At 39.4% G+C, this 16,915-nt stretch overlaps 1 protein-coding gene across 2 annotated transcripts in view; it reads right to left on the bottom strand.

Annotated features, from left to right (window-relative positions):
- LOC138683557 (chromodomain-helicase-DNA-binding protein 1-like) overlaps nucleotides 1-16,915 on the bottom strand; it is an 80,572-nt gene that overhangs the window by 29,192 nt on the left and 34,465 nt on the right. For both annotated transcript variants that reach the window (XM_069775546.1, XM_069775544.1), the window contains exons 8-18: nucleotides 10,655-10,880; nucleotides 9,621-9,721; nucleotides 9,182-9,360; nucleotides 8,573-8,700; nucleotides 8,274-8,490; nucleotides 7,539-7,628; nucleotides 6,469-6,659; nucleotides 5,220-5,408; nucleotides 4,886-5,048; nucleotides 3,002-3,154; nucleotides 2,646-2,717 (exon numbers count right to left, since the gene is read on the bottom strand). In XM_069775546.1, coding sequence (XP_069631647.1) covers nucleotides 2,646-2,717; nucleotides 3,002-3,154; nucleotides 4,886-5,048; nucleotides 5,220-5,408; nucleotides 6,469-6,659; nucleotides 7,539-7,628; nucleotides 8,274-8,490; nucleotides 8,573-8,700; nucleotides 9,182-9,360; nucleotides 9,621-9,721; nucleotides 10,655-10,880 — 1,709 coding nt within the window. The remainder of the gene's footprint in view (nucleotides 1-2,645; nucleotides 2,718-3,001; nucleotides 3,155-4,885; nucleotides 5,049-5,219; nucleotides 5,409-6,468; nucleotides 6,660-7,538; nucleotides 7,629-8,273; nucleotides 8,491-8,572; nucleotides 8,701-9,181; nucleotides 9,361-9,620; nucleotides 9,722-10,654; nucleotides 10,881-16,915) is intronic.

Below are 16,915 nucleotides of genomic sequence, written 5' to 3'. Positions count from 1 at the left end.
GCTCGTCACAGCAGTATGATATTCCCAGGTGATGTCTGGGCAGTTGAAATCTCCCATAAGGACAAGGGCTACCCATCCAGAGATTTCTACTAATTAATTGCCTATAGAATAACCCATCACTGCTTACATCCTGGCTGGGTGATCGGTAGTAGACACCCACTACAACATCTCCTTTGTTTTCCATGCCCCTAATCCTCACCCAGAGGCTCTCAACCACATCATCACTAACTGTAAGCGCTGTACTATCAAACCTCTCCCTTACATTCAGTGTGACACCTCCACCTTGCCTGCCCTGACTATCCCTCCTGAACAGCCTGTAACCCTCCATCCCAGCACTCCAATCGTGGGACTCATTCCACCAAGTCTCACTAATACCAATGATATCGTAGCTCTGGGAGCTGACCAACGCTTCCAGTTCATCCTATTTGTTTCTGATACTGCGTGCAGTGGTGTACAAGCATTTCAGATACACTCCTGAGCCCTCCGTGCTCCCAGAAGCAGTGTAAATGGTCCCACTAGCATTGCCACCCTCAGGTGATGCCATGCCAACCCTTGGCTTACCTACTGCAATCCTGTTGGTATCCCCTTCCCCCATCAACTCTAGTTTAAAACTCTCTCAATCGTTATCTTGTGGGTTAACCCCAGCAGGCAGCTAAGCACCATGCAGCCACTCCATCACTTCTCCTCCCCACCCCCAGTGGGACAGGGGAAGAGGAAATGAAGACTAAAAGCAAGGAAACTTGGGGGTCAAGATAAAAATTGTTTAATAAGCAAAGAAGAAGTGGAAGATGAGAGATAGAAAACAAAACAAGTGATGCAAAGGCAATCACTCATCACCTCCCATGGGTAGGACCGATGCCCAGCCAGTTCCCAAGCAAAAGATAGCTAACCTCCCTAAACCCCCTCCTCTCCCTTTTTATTGCTGAGCGTGATGTTATACGGCATGGAATATCAGTTTGTTTATTTTGGGTCATCTATGCAAACACTGTTCAGCAACAGTGCAAACACTGGTGTGTTATTAGCATTGTTTTTGTGACAAATCTAAAATACAGCACCATACAAGCTGCTATGAAGACAATTATCTCCAGCCCAGCCAGACCCAGTATAAGTATAAAGCAAACTGATATCAATTTCTCTTGTGAACAGTTATCAACTTCTCCGTGGTTTAAAGGAAGCAGTATCCTAGAAGATGAGCAAAAGCCACTTGGGGAGAAAAAAAAGCAAAACACTGGCTAAAAATACAAACCCTCTTGTTGTTAAAGCCTCATGTGTGCCCAAGTCCCTCTGTTTTTTTGTTAAGAAAACTGAAGTGTTCTGTTGGGGTCAATGCTCTTCAACATATTCATAAACAATATGAAAATGAGATGAGTAATGAGGTGACAAAGTTTGCAGATGATATGGAGTTATTCAGGGACAACTACAAAGGACTACAGAAGGATCTTATGAGACAGGCAATAAAAAAGCATATGAAATTAAAGAGAAAGTGAAATAGGAAATAAATTTGATTTTTAAATACAGTGAAAGGTAATAGCAAGCCATTACTGCTCAGGAATGAGTCCTTGGAGCTGTCGTAGATATTTCCATGAATACCTTAGCTCAGTAATAGCAAAAAAAAAAAAAAAGTATGAAGTTTTATTGATTATTAGGAAAGAAATAGAGAATAAAACAGGAAACAATTTTATTGCTGCACAACTCCATAGTTTGCCTCCATTCTTGAATACCGTGTGAAGTTTGGATCCCCCTTCATCTTAAAAACTGTACAGTACAACTACAAGGATTCCAGAAAAAGGCAATGATGTCTATACTAGAAATTTAAAACAGAACTAACTTCTGTATTTAACAAATGTCTGAAGTTTATGTTATGAAATTAAGTCCTTCCTCCTCAACCATAGCAGAAAATAAGCTCAGCAGCAACTGACAAATGCTATGCTTCTATTACTGAAAAACCCTGTCAGTGCAGGACAAAAGACCTAAGATTATAAAAGGTATGTAATGGCTTCCATAGTAGGAAACCTAAATAAACTAGGAATCTTAAGTGGTACACAAACAATGGCTAAAAATTAGTTTTTCAGTTTCTTCCAGGGCAAGGAAATAAGAGGCAAAAAATGAAGATAACAGAAGCCAGATTTAAAGCTATTAAAGATAGTTGTTTTTCATGCAAGGATATACAGAACTCAATTCTGCCCATTGCCTAAGTAGGTTTTCGATGTCAAAAGCTTGTGTAAAAGTTCAGTGCTCCTGTAAAAACTGAAAGATTAAGTCCTACACAACAAAATAAATTAAATTCTTCAGTTTTTATACAGTACTTAAAATTACTTTGATAAAGAGCACTGACAAAAATCTAAAACTATAACTATAGTTATATTAGTTAAACACCATTTTCATAAATTCTGTGTTTCCTATTTAACCTTTTTTTGGGGGGGGGGTGTTGTGTTTGCTTTTTGGGATTTTAGTTTTTGTTGTGGGGTTTTTGTTTGTTTGTTAAGAGTTGTAAACCTTATAGTCTAGGCAATAGCAATGAAATGTCAACATAATACATCCCTCACTTTATTCTATCTTCAGTTATTGTGTAATATTTGTAATAAAAATTATGAAAAAATGATGAAAAAAATGATGAAAAAAACAACCACCCACTAATACCATACCTCTGATCCTTCTGCATTAAAATGATCCAGTGCTTGTTTCCTCAATTCCCCTTTTATTGATCCATCAAGTCTCTAAAGAGATTGAATAATACAGTTAAAAAGGAACTCCTACTATATTCTAATCGGAACAACTTGAATTCTCAATTGCCAAAACAATTGGGGGGGGGATAAGAGTAATGTAACATTTCATCTTTCTAATTAATCAATTTCATTTCAAAATAGTATTTAGCATATAGCAATTGCCAGTCTTTTCCTGTACATAAAATTAAACTTTCATAAACTTTTCTACCAAAAGGACACTTTTCTTAAAGAGGTAAAGATCAAGGCTTCTTTACTACTACCAGCAAAGTTCTTACCTGAAAGGGAAACTGACGATACTTCAGATACTCTGCTAGGATGTCTAGCATCCTCACCATCTGAGAGAAAATCAGTACTCTGTTGCCACGTTCTCGTAGACGAATCAGTAGCTTGTCAAGAAGGATTAGTTTCCCACTGCTACGTATTAAATGCTACAAGACAAGAAAACATGTATTGCAAAATAAGTTCACCTCAACACTAATATACACTGCAGATGGTTAGACATTCATTAACTGAACATGAAAGTTTAATAAGTATTTAGTCAGTCCTGATCTTGTAAAAACTCATTATAAAAGCATTAAGCACTCTAACTGAAATCAACAGGAGTACTGACTAGCATGTTTTTCAAATAAATGCATTTCTAATCTCTGGCTCATAAAACAGCATATTAACATTTCATTAAAATATTAAGTAAATATACTGTGCTATGAGTTAGAGCAGTTACAGTGTAGACTCAAGTTCTTTTCTACCAAATAAACAACAATGACAAGACTACCTGACAACCTTAGTACTGCTTGCTCCTCACTTTCTGTCTTTTGAACAAAAATAAGCATTGCTACTTGATCATCTAAGTATTTTTAAACAATGCCTAATCAGTCAAGTTTCTCAGGCAAGATAAAAGTGAGAGGAATCTTGTTTGTAGAGGTCAACAGGCTTTAGCTAGGTTACAATGTTAAGCCTTTACAGCTCCAGTGGGAACAACTAGAACAGAAACTCAGGTGCATGCCGAATTTAATGTTGAAAACATTAGGCCTCTTTAGCTGAAGAGGCTCAGGATAGAATTTTGGGGAATAAAAAATTTGGAGTTAGGTGCTTTTATTCCTTATGCCAGAAATGAGAAGGATGTATCATTCATAATTAGAGCTAACAATTAGAGCTTATTCAGATGAGCCAAGGAAATCACTGTTACAAATATGCAATTATTAGCAATAAGAGCTGAATAGTTCTGATGAGTTTAATTATAAATTTAAGTAGTTACAGTGTGCCAAGTTGCAAATGAAACATCCTTTAGCTTTGATAAGCACTTTATAATATAAAATAGCTTGTGCAGTGACAGCTTATAATGTCAATCTAGTAGTTTTGGGAAAGTATTTAAATTATGAACTTCAAAGCTTACAGAAAAAAACCCCTGATCTTTAGAAACATTTATGTTGTTATAAACTGCATCAATTATAACAGTTCTTTTATTTGTTGCTGTGGTTCTCAACAGTTTTAGTACAAAGATTAGTTAACCTTTACAAAAAACCCAAACTATAAACCCACAACACAATCACAGATCATCTTTGGTAGTGATGCTATAATTGCTTTCATATATAACAACAAAACAACCAGACTAAGCTTTGGATGTTTATTACTTTTATTTCCTTTCACTTTGGTTGTCTGAAGGCATGCAGAGAACAGTGTTTGATTACAAAAAAGCTTAAAGAGATTCTGCAGATTACTTTCTGCTATCACATGGATTGTTGGTGTACCACTGCCAGTCACATGCATTTGCATTTATATTCAATTTACCTGTTTGTTTAACTGCTTTATTTTAATCTGGGTTTAAAATAGGTCTTAAGTTTATTTAGCCTGAAAATACACAGACTATTTCAAACTATTTCCTTTTTATTTTGATCATAATTCAAGCCAGGGATATTTTATTTAGTATTGATCTCTCTATTATTCAGTTCTAGTTAAGAAACAAACAAAAAGAAATAATCAATTCACTTACCTGTAAAACCCAGGATGCACATTTAATAGAGAACTTGTTCTTTCTTAATATACTTTACTAAGAACTAATAAATTGCCAGAACACTATAAAATTACCATGTGCATATTACAGATGTAAAAACACTTAAAAAAAATTTTAAAAATTTAAAAAAAAAAAAAAAAGGTATTACCTGTAAGGCCTCCTGTTTATTATAGAATTCATTATCATCCGGTGGTTTAATGAGGTAGCAATGGTTACAACACTTCTTGAGTTCCATCATGATGTTCAAAAAGCCTGAGGTACTGCCTTTTGAACCTTTACTCAGGGCTTTATAATTCCTGGTTAAAATCCACCTATGATATAGAATGTGCAATGGAAGTAATTTCTAACCATTTCTGGAAATATGAAGGATGTAAGCTCTCAAAATATCAGTTCAAATTGCATTATGAGAACTATTGCACTTCAGTAATTTTCATATAGATATATCATTAAAATAGCAGGAATTAAAAAGTGTCGTTACTTACTTGTAATATTGCTTCTGCAACGCACTCATTTCCATCCTCAAAATTTGTTCAACCTTAGCAGGTAAAGACTTTTCTACATCTTTTTTAACTCTTCTGAGTAGAAATGGTTCAAGTTCTTTGTGAAGACTTGCATAACCAAACTCTCTCCCTTTGCCATGCTCCTCTTCAAAATCTTCCCAGGAAGAAAACCTTCAACATAAGAATGAATAAAGGTAAAATAGTGACATACCATGAACACAGACAAACAAAGACCATAAATATACCACATGTGCACACAAACATATGGACTTCTTCCCCACTCCCTTCTGTTTTATTTAATAAGTTTCCAAATTTGCATCTCACAAGAAATTCCAAATATTTTGTCTGCAAATAGGAGAATGGAAATTTCGAAACTTTTGCAGAATGAAAATTTAAAACAAACTACTGAATTTTAATTTCTCCAGTGAAAACCCAACATTTTACTTTTCTGCATGGAAACCCAGGTAGACGGTTGCAGAAATTCCATTGTATTTCTCAAGAGCAGCATGAAAAAATAGTTGCATAGCTGGAGGAAGTGCAAGAGAATAGACCACTTCACATACCTTTTGCAGCTTGTATGGACTAGCTGAAATGTAGTTATCCTCTGATATGTACTAACAGACTAAGAGAATGGACTTTGTGATCAAATGAAGAATAGGTGCCAGACAACAACCTTAGTGGCTTTGCTTGTAAGGTTCTGAAGAAGTCAATGCAATGCATAGCTCCGAAAGTAATTGGAGCTACAGTGCTTTGCATTTACAAGATATCTAAAAGGAGCACATGCCCTTATTTATCCCAGATATAAACAGAGGTCAGTATAGAATAATGTTAATACAGTAAACCTATTCTATGCAAACCATAAGGGCAAATTGGCTGCCTGACTGAACTACTGGATATCGGGCACTGTAGTACAATCTTGAAGACATCCTCAGCCCCATTCTATTTCCCTAGAGTAAATCCATGTGATTTTCCTTTTAGATTAAGATGAAGCATCTTTTCAGGGTTCTGAGCCATACATCAATCCATCTTTTTTGTGGACTGCTAAAACAGAAAAAATGACAACTACTACCAAAACAATTTATCAAGAGCAGCATGAAAAATATGTCCATCTACTTCATATAAAATATTTAAACTATTTCACAATGCAATTCTTTATCTCTATTGATTCTCCAATCACTACAATATTCCACCATAAGAAACTTGACCAAAAAAAAAAAATCACGTTCCTTACTTTTCTGGCATGATGAAGTGCAGCAAAGACCAAAGCTCTTTGAGGGAGTTTTGCAGAGGGGTTCCAGTAATAAGAAGACGATGATTAGACTTAAAGTCTATTAAAGTCTTGTACAGAAGGGAATCATCATTTTTTAAACGATGAGCTTCGTCAACTCCTATAAATACCCAATTCAGACCACCAAGGAATGACTTAAAGAAATTGGGGGGGTGGGGGGGAGAAGACATTATACAAGTTAATATATTATGCAATTTCTGACATTTTACATGAGGTTATATATACACCATCACTCCTTTTATTTTAATAACAAATGGACACCTATATGTTTTTAGTATTAATTATGGTTTTTATGTTTGCTAGATTCAACAAAAGGCTATGCAGGCATCCCAAGTTTAAAAGGAAAGTATAAACCAAGTTTATACTTGTGAGGGAGGAGGAAGGCAAAAAGCTGATCTATAAATTTTCAATTGAGAAAAAAAAAAAAAAAATCCACTATTGACTCTCTTCTTTCCAGCATGTACAAACAAATGAAATAGAAAGCCAACAAGCAGAACTTTTTTTATTAAAATTTTCATATGTTGTTAGGATTAACAATAACTCTATGTGCTACCATCATGAAGAGAGTAGTAATAGATATAATATATATATACATAATACTGCACACACAAATACAAAGATAAAACATGGGATTTCAGAGTTGTGAATCACAAGTGTTTGGAGCTAGGGGTTGGTTTGTTTTTTCAGTTCCTGGATGATGGTCTAACAGGAAAGTAGACATTTTCAGATGTGAAGAAATTACTACAGTAATGTGAAGCTCAAGCAAACTGAAGAAAAAGAAGCTTTACCCACTCAATATGGGGGGGGAGGGGGAAGGGAGGGGGCAGAAAGCCTCACCACACATACATAAAATCTAAAAGTGCTTAAAGAAAACTTCACTGTCATACTTCCAAGAGTAAAGCTGTCATACTCCCCATCTATTTAATGGCCCAGAACCCAAATATGTGCCAACTCTAAAGGAGTTTTACATTCTACAAATTATTTTATCTCCCTGAAGAAGTAAGTGTGATTACCTTATCCTTCAGCAAAATTTCATAAGTTGTTAGAAGTATATTAAATTTTAATCGCTTGGTCTGTGGATGCATCCATTCATGAGTTCTTATCTACAAGAAGAATCAAGTGAACTATAAGCTAGAGAAAAATGGTCTTATTGATCGGGATGACTTCAGGTACTACAGCAATATAGATGTTAAGTGACATACAGGAATCTGATCATGAAAAAGGAACATAACACGTGAAGCTGCTTTTTTTTTAAGTTATTAAACAGTGGTGGTGGTGAGGTGTTTGTTGTTTTTTGTTTGGTTGGTTTTTTGTGGATTTTTTTGTGTGTGTGTGTGGTTTTTGTCTTTTTGTGGGTTGGTGGTTTTTTGGGGGTTTTTTGGCTTTTTTTAACTTTAATGGATAAGGTTACTTATATTCCTCCTTTCAGAAAACAAATTAAGATTATGTCTGTCTGGTTTAAATATTTATTTTATGCACCTAAATAATCACATGACAAAAGACAATTTATTTTCAAATGCAAGGTTGCACTTTTAATCCATTTTATTATTAAGCAGGAATTAAATCTTTCACATGCATTTATGTCGGATCAAAATTTATGCTTTTAATTTGCATTTTAAACACATATAATGTTTCGAATAAGTATTTGCTCATTCCTAATCAAAACATTGGAGATTAGCATAAGACAGGAACATGAAGTGAGTCTTGTTTACCACTAATCTTTTTCAATGATACAAAGAAATACTCACCATATTTCTGCTAGTTATATCTCCTAAGTAAACCACCGCATTCATCTGAGGAGCCCAAGTTTGAATCTCTCTTTGCCAAGATGTCAAGGTAGAAAGTGGCACGACTAGCAAGAAAGGCCCATACAGTTGATGTTCGTGAAACAGGTAGTTCAGAAAAGAAATTGTTTGTATTGTTTTACCCAGACCCATTTCATCTGCAAGAATACAACTATTCCCTCTAAAAAAAAAAAAAAATAAAAAAAAAATTTAGAAATGCTTTCAAATTAAAAACAGCAAGACTAATTTAAGACTATACTTACTTGCACCACGAGTGAGCAAGCCAGTTCAGTCCATTTAACTGATAATCTCTTAACTCTAAACTCTCATGTCCTCCAATATAAGATGGTTGCTTCTTTAGTGCAACAAACCTCGGCCTCTGTTTTAGAATCTGTCAAAAGCAAATTGAGCATCAGTCCTACTACTAAGTGAAGTTACCAAAATGTCTTCTTATAGAAACAAAGTAGCAGTAGGAATCTGTTTGGTCACCAAGTCTAGTCTTTATTCATCACAGACAACTAGGCCATATAACAATATCAACCCATTTGCAAGCTAAAATTAGTTTGACTGCTGATCTAAATTCCACAACAGAAGTGACATGAACTCATTCACAAAGGTTACTTTTAAAACAAATTAAAGTACTAAACAATCTATCTTTGAATGGCAATAAAATAAGTAGGGAACAAATATCTACAAAAGGCTATTCTTAATAGTGGCACTTGTTACATATATAAATATAGCTATCATTATTATTGTTCTGGACAAAATTAAAAAAATATTTTATAATATGCATCTTATTTTTGGATGCGTAAAATACGTCAACTTTTTTTTTTTATCTCAACTGTATAAATCCATTGAAATTACACACTCACCTTGCAGTCCTTAAACGGAGTGGTCTTGGATTGATTTCTGCTAAAATACTCATCAATACACGCCTGAAATTTTTTGGCAATGAGAGCACCGTCTTCCCAGCTACATTCTGAGTAAGGCAGACCCTGCCATTTGCAATAGTAATCTGGATAACCAGCTGCTGATTTCTGATTTGAATGAGCTGCAGAAATGCATCAGAGATACCAGATCAATATTTTCCTTCTGTATTTTAAGAAAGCGCTCATTTTAGGTGATAAGACAACATGAACTAGTTTCACAGCAAAGACAGTATGACAACTTTTCTCTTCATCAGAGGTTTTGTTTTGCCTTAAGTTGTTCGGGATATTAATAACCTAAATTTATTAACTATAAATTCAACATGCAAGCAATAAATTTGTAATATTCTCAACACTGTTTTCCATCTGGAAGTTTGTCACGTACCAATTATCCTTTCCACTATTTGGTACTGTTTATGTAGATCATCTGTAAGTTCCTGCTGGCAGTTATAATATTCCACATCTTCTGGAGAAGCATTTTTCAGCCTGAAATGGGAATTTATTTGCAGCACTTATTACATTGTGTAGTTCTAAAACTAAGAAAATCTGGCAATTTTAAAGCTCTGAATGTAAGCACCATAGGAATACTGCTTAGAGAGCTTCTTTGAAGAAGCTACAACTCTGAAATTCCTGCTATAAAAGTGTTGCATCTGGCCTAGGTACCTCATCACTGATGACTGAGCTTATCAAGAGACATTACTATCAGCTACAGCTTGTACTAGTCACGCAGACCATTTACAATATCTGTTCTCAACACTGAGTAGTGTACTTCACACAGTATTTTCACGGAACAGCACTGATGGCTCACTATAATAATCTTATGAGTAGGAGTCACTAAAAATCCCACCACTATTTATAGATTATATTAAACATACTAATAAAATGGAATACCAAAACATAGACCTAAAATGTAAAGATTTTTTTTCACTTCTTGGTTCTGAGGCTTTAACAGAAGTTTGAGCCAAGAAAACTAAATGCTGTAATGTTTTGAGTGCTTTAGCCATTTCTGATTTTTTTTTTTAGTCTCTGCAGCAATTCCTGAAGAACTCTGATCAAAATACAATCAATCAATGACAAAACTAGTAAAAGGTAAGATCTAAAACAAAACCAGAAAACCCACTGCCCATCTTGTTAAAACTTCATTTATAACAGACACATTAAAATTTAGGTGCAGAAGCTGCTTCCTTAAAGGCCTGATTTTACAAGATGTGTGAGTATTCTCACTTGCTCAAGTAAAGTTGATCTAACAGGATCATAAGGTGTTAGGGAAGCTTCAACTTTAAAGCTTTTGTCTTCCTGTTGTATAGGCACTTGAAACTATGCCTTCACAAAGGGGCAATAGAACTCACAGAAACACAATAAAAAATCTATACTGTTACAAAAAATATGCAATGTGGAAGTAGTTATAAAAATACTCACCAGCGTTTTGTTTCCTGATCCTTTTTCTTATAGTTGTCTAGTTTCTTCATTCCTTTAACATTTTGTTGCTTCAGTGTTTCCTCAGTTTCCCAAGTATTGTGGATGTGTGACCAGCCTTTCCATTTAATAAGATACTGTATTTCTCCTAGCTCCTTTGACTTTTCAAACCCAGTATTTGGGTCACCATCTGCCTCAACTGCATAGATGGTGGTTGCAGCACCAGTGGCTGATAAAGAAACCACACCATAAGGCTTGATTAAGCGTGCACTGCCATAAATTAACCAGTAAAAAACATACTGCAGAAAGCAATTTGTGATGCTCTTATATGAGCGTGTAACTTGCCTAATTATATCCTCAACTCTTATGTTGCTCCTCTTACTTGAAGAATTATGATGTAGCTATATTAACACACACACAAGTATACCAACGAGATTCAAAAAAGCAACCGAAAAACTCTGCATCTAACCTATAGTATCTCATCTCATGAGAATTTTCTTAGCATTCCTAGTTTTTTTAGTGATCCCCAGAGAATGCTCCACTAACACTGCTTGCTGTCATCTTTGCTACATCCTTCTCATCTCTGAGAATATAACAGATATTTGACATTGTGCTTAATCAGCCTTGAGACTTGAATAGCCTACTATTCAATTATTACTATGGATGCTATAAATCCAATTCACAGAATCGAAGAATGGTTGAGGTTGGATGGGACCTCTGGAGGTCATCTGATCCAACCTCCATGCTCAAACAAGGTCACCTAGAGCCAGTTGCCCAAGACCACATCCAGAGAGCTTTTGAATATCTCCAAGGAGGGAGACTCCACCACCTCTCTGGACAACATGTTCCAGGGCTCAGTCACCTTCAGGGTCAAAAAAAGTCTTTCCAGATGTTCAGATGGAACCTTCTGTGTTTCAGCTTGTGCCCATTGCCTCTCGTCCTGTCACTGGACACCAATGGAAAGAGCCTAGCTCTGTCCTCTTTGCACTTTCCCTTCAGGTATTTATATACATTAATGAGATCCCCCTCTGAGCCTTCTCTTCTCCGTCCCAGCTCCCAGCTTTTCCTCATAGGAGAGATGCTCCAGTCCCTTCATCATCTTCATGGCCTTTCATTGGACTCTCTCCAGTAGTGCCATCAGTTTCTTGTACTGGGGAGCCCAATATTGGACGCAATAATCCAGATGCGGCCTCACTAGTGCTGAGCAGAGGAGAACGATCACCTCCCTCAACCTTGCTAGCAATTCTTTGCCTAATGCAGCCCAGGATACTGTTAGCTGCCTTTGCAGTAAGGGCACATTGCTGGCTCATATTCAACTTGGTGTCCACCAGGACCTCCAGGGCCTCTTCTGCAAAGGTGCTTTCCAGCTGGGCAGCCCCCCAGCATGTACTGCATGGGGTTGTTCTCCCCAGATGCAGGACTTGGCACTTCCCCTTGACGTTCCTGTCAGCCCATTTCTCCAGCCTGTTGAGGTCCCTCTGGATGGCAGCACCACTCTCTGGCCTACCTGCCACTCCTCCCAATTTGGTGTCACCTGCAAACATGCTGAGGGTATACTCTGCCCCATCATCCAGATCATTAATGAAGATGTTGAACAGGACTGGACCCAGTATTGACCCCTGGGGTACCCTGCTAGTTACTGGCCTCCAGCTAGACTTCATGCCACTGATCACCACCCTCTGGGCCTGGCTGTTCAGACAGTTTTCAATCCACCTCACTGTCTGCTCATCCATTCTGTATATCAACAGCTTGTCTATGAGGACCTTATGGGAGACAGTGTCAAAGGCCTTCCTTAAGTCCAGTTACACTATATCCACTACTCTCCCCTCGTCTACAAAGCCAGTCACAGAAGGTTATCAAGTTGATCAAGCATGACTTCCCCTTGCTAAATCCATGATGACTACTCCTGATGACCTTCTTGTCCTTTATTTGCCTGGAAATGGTTTCCAGGCTTAGCTGCTCCATCACCTTCCCAGGGATCGAGGTGAGGCTGACCAGCCTGTAGTTCCCTGGGTCCTCCTTCTTGCAGATCTGAGTGACATGCAAACTGGTAACAACAGACGAGGAGAAGGCTGAGGTACTCAACTTTTCTGCTTCAGCCTTCACTGGTAGTCTCTCTTCCCACACCTCTCAAGTAGATGGTCCTCAAGGCAGGGACTGGGGGAGAAAAGTCCCTCCCACTTTAAGAGAAGATCAGGTTCGAGACCACCTGAGGAACCTGAACATACATAAGTCTATGGGACCTGATGAGATGCATCTGAGACACCTGAGGGAACTGGTTGATGTAGTTGCCAAGCCACTTTCCATGATATTTGAAAAGTCATAGCAGTCAGGTGAAGTCCCTGGTGACCGGAGAAAGGGAAACATTGCACCTATTTTTAAAAAGGGTAGAAAGGAGGACCCTGGGAACTACCAACCTGTCAGCCTCACCTCTGTGCCTGGGAATATCATGGAACAGATCCTTCTAGAAGCTATACTAAGGCACATGGAGGACAGGGAAGGGATTTGAGACAGCCAGCATGGCTTCACCAAGGGCAAGTCCTGCCTAACCAACCTAGTGGCCTTCTATGATGGAGTGACTACATCAGTGGACAAGGGAAGAGCTACAGATGTCATTTACCTGGACTTCTGCAAGGCCTTTGACATGGTCCCCCGCAACATCCTTCTCTCTAAATTGGAGAGATATGGATTTGATGGATGGACCGTTTGGTGGATAAGGGTTGCATCCAGAGAGTAGTGGTCAATGGCTCAATGTCCAAGTGGAAACCTGTCCTGGTTTCAGATGGGATAGAGTTAATTTTCTTTCTAGTAGCTGGTACAGTGCTATGTTTTGAGTTCAGTATGTGAAGAATGTTGATAACACTGATGTTTTCAGTTGTTGCTCAGTAGTGTTTAGACTATAGTCAAGGATTTTTCAGCTTCTCATGCCCAGCCAGGGCACCTGACCCAAACTGGCCAACAGTGTATTCCATACCATGTGACGTCACATCTAGTTTAGGAACTGGGAAGTGGGGGGCAGGGATTGGCCGCTCGGGGACTGGCTGGGTGTCGGTCGGCGGGTGGTGAGCAATTGCCCTGTGCATCATTTGTACATTCCAATCCTTTTATTACTACTGTTGTCATTTTATTAGTGTTATCATTATCATTATTAGTTTCTTCTTTTCTGTTCTATTAAACCATTCTTATCTCAACCCACGGGTTTTGCTTCTTTTCCCGATTTTCTCCCCCATCCCACTGGGTGTGGGGGGGAGTGAGTGAGCGGCTGCGTGGTGCTTAGTTGCTGGCTGGGGTTAAACCATGACAAAACCAGTAACAAGTGGTGTCCCTCAGGGGTCCGTACTGGGACTGATACTATTTAATAACTTCATCAACGACATAGACAGTGGGATCGAGTGCACCCTCAGCAAGTTTGCAGATGACACCAAGCTGAGTGGTGCAGTTGACATGCCTGAGGGACAGGATGCCATCCAGAGGGACCTGGACAAGCCCGAGAAGTGGGCCCATGCGAACCTCACGAAGTTCAACAAGGCCAAGTGCAAGGTCCTGCCTCTGGGTCAGGGCAACCCCAGGTGTCAATACAGGCTAAGGGATGAAAGGATTGAGAGCAGCCCTGTGGAGGACTTGGGGATATTGATGGATGAAAAACTGGACATGAGCCAGCAATGTGCGCTCGCAGCCCAGAAAGCCGACCATATCCTGGGCTGCATAAAAAGAAGCATGGCCAGCAGGTCGAGGGAAGTAATTCTGCCCCTCTACTCTGCTCCGGTGACATCGCACCTGGAGTCCTGCATCCAGCTCTGGAGTCCTCAGTACAAGAAAGACATGGACCAGTTGGAGTGGGTCCAGAGGAGGGCCACAAAAGTGATTAGAGGGATGGAACACCTCTCCTATGAAGAAAGGCTGAGAGAGTTGGGGTTGTTCAGCTTGGAGAAGAGAAGGCTCCAGGAAAACATTATTGCAGCCTTTCAATATGTAAAGGGGAGTTATAAGAAAGATGGGGACAGACTTGTTTCCCACATCTTGTCCTGTCCAGGCTGTCATGGTCTGTTTGGATCTCTCAAATTTACAGCACAACGTGCACTGTGATTTAAACTTTTGTGCTGGTTTTGGCTGGGATAGAGTTAATTTTCTTCATAGTAGCTAGTATGGGGCTATGTTTTGGATTTGTGCTGAAAACAGTGTTGATAATGCTGAGATGTTTTCATTACTGCTGAGCAGTGCTTATACAGAGTCAAGGCCTTTTCTCCTTCTCACACCACCCCACCAGCAAGTAGGCTGGGGGTGCACAAGAAGTTGGGAGGGCACACAGCTGGGACAGCTGACCCCAACTGACCAAAGGGGTATTCCAGACCATATGATGTCATGCTCAGCATATAAAGCTGGGGGAAGAAGAAGGAAGGGGGGACGTTCGGAGTGATGGCATTTTTGTCTTCCCAAGTAACCATTACACGTGATGGAGCCCCGCTTTCCTGGAGATGGCTGAACACCTGCCTGCTGATGGGAAGTAGTGAATGAATTCCTTATTTTGCTTTTCTTGCATGCGCAGCTTTTGCTTTACCTATTAAACTGTCTTTATCTCAACCCATGTATTTTCTCACTTTTACCCTTCTGATTCTCTCCCCCATCCCATTGTGGGGGGAGTGAGTGAGTGGCTGCATGGTGCTTAGTTGCCGGCTGGGGTTAAACCATGACATAAGGCCTGTTGCGATAGGAAAAGGGGTAATGGTTTTAAACTAAAAGAAGGTAGATTTAGACTAGATATAAGGAATAAATTTTTTACAGTGAGGGTGGTGAAACACTGGAACAGGTTGCCCAGAGAGGTGGCAGATGCCCCATCCCTGGAAACATTCAAGGTCAGGTTGGACAGGGTTTTGAGCAACCTTATCTAGTTGAAGATGTCCCTGATCATTGTAGGGGGGGTTGGACTAGATGACCTTTAAAGGTCCCTTCCAACCCAAACCATTCTATGACACTTGCTTTCCTCCAGTCCTCAGGCACTTCTCCCAGTTGCCATGATCAATCAAAGATTATCGAGAGTGGCCTTGCAATGACACCTGCCAGTTCCCTCAGCACTTGTGGGTGCATCCCATCAGGGCCCATGGACCTATGCATGTCCAGTTTGCCTAAATATTCCCTGACCTGATCCTCTTCCACCAAGGGTACATCTTTCTTGCTCCAGACTTTCCCCCCAGTCTCTGGGGCCAGGGATTCCTGAAGGCCAGTCTTGCTAGTAAAGACTGAGGTGAAGAAGGCATTCAGTACCTCAGCCTTTTTCATGTCCTGCGTTACCAGGACCCTGCTCCATTCAGCAGCATGCCCACATTTTCCTTAGTCTTCCTTTTGTCACCTATATACTTACAGAGGCCCTTCTTGTTGCCTTTGACAGCCCTCGCCAGATTCAGTTCCAAGTGGGTTTTGGCTTTCCTAACTGCATCTCTGCATTCTTGGAGTGTCTCTGTATTCCTCCCAGGTTACCGGTCCCTGCTTCCACCTTCTGTATACCTCCTTTTTGGTTTTGAGTTTTGCCAGGAGCTCCTTGTTTATGCATGCAGGCCTACTGGCATTTTTGCCTGACTTCCTGCTTGTTGGGATGGGCTGCTCTTGAACTATTTCTTCCTAAACTCATTTTACTACTTCCCCCCCAACCCTTTGGAATCTTACGTGGGGCAATTTTTAATTGAATACAGTCAGTATTACAGCTGAAGCACACTAGCATCAGGAAACAGGCTCATTTCTGTGAGGAGAGCCAAATAAGGAAGTGGACCCAACCAGATGCAGGGGACAGATATAGCAACAGAGCATGTCAATAGCAAAGGACAGCACAAGCAGTAACAACATCTGGGCATGCAGAATATAAGAAGCCTAGTCCAAAAGGCTTTTAACACAGCAGTGACACTGTGCATTGGAGTAAGGGGCTAGAGTAAGAATACAATGGAATTTAGGACAGTACGGGAAAAGAAAGTTGAGAGAAAAGAGAGTGCAAGCTCTGAGATAGGTCAGAAACTCTAGAGAGCAGGTATAACTAATGGAGAAAGGCAGTTCTGAAGTATGAGTTAGGCCCAAGTTTTCTATAATCAGAACCCTAATTTGCAGGCTAAAAAAAAATCCCCAAACCCCCAGAAACCCCACATAAGCAGGACACTGCATCCCATCAGATGCTGGAAATATGACACCCCTACCATCATTCATAAAATTACTTTTAGAAGTGCACATGCAAGCATACCACTGACATTTTAGATTCCACCATCCATTGCATTGTATTGG

This window comes from Haliaeetus albicilla, chromosome W, assembly GCF_947461875.1.
Source record: "Haliaeetus albicilla chromosome W, bHalAlb1.1, whole genome shotgun sequence".
Lineage (NCBI taxonomy): Eukaryota > Metazoa > Chordata > Aves > Accipitriformes > Accipitridae > Haliaeetus > Haliaeetus albicilla.
Note: the sequence above shows the minus strand (reverse complement) of the source record. Positions and strands in the feature narration are given on the sequence as shown.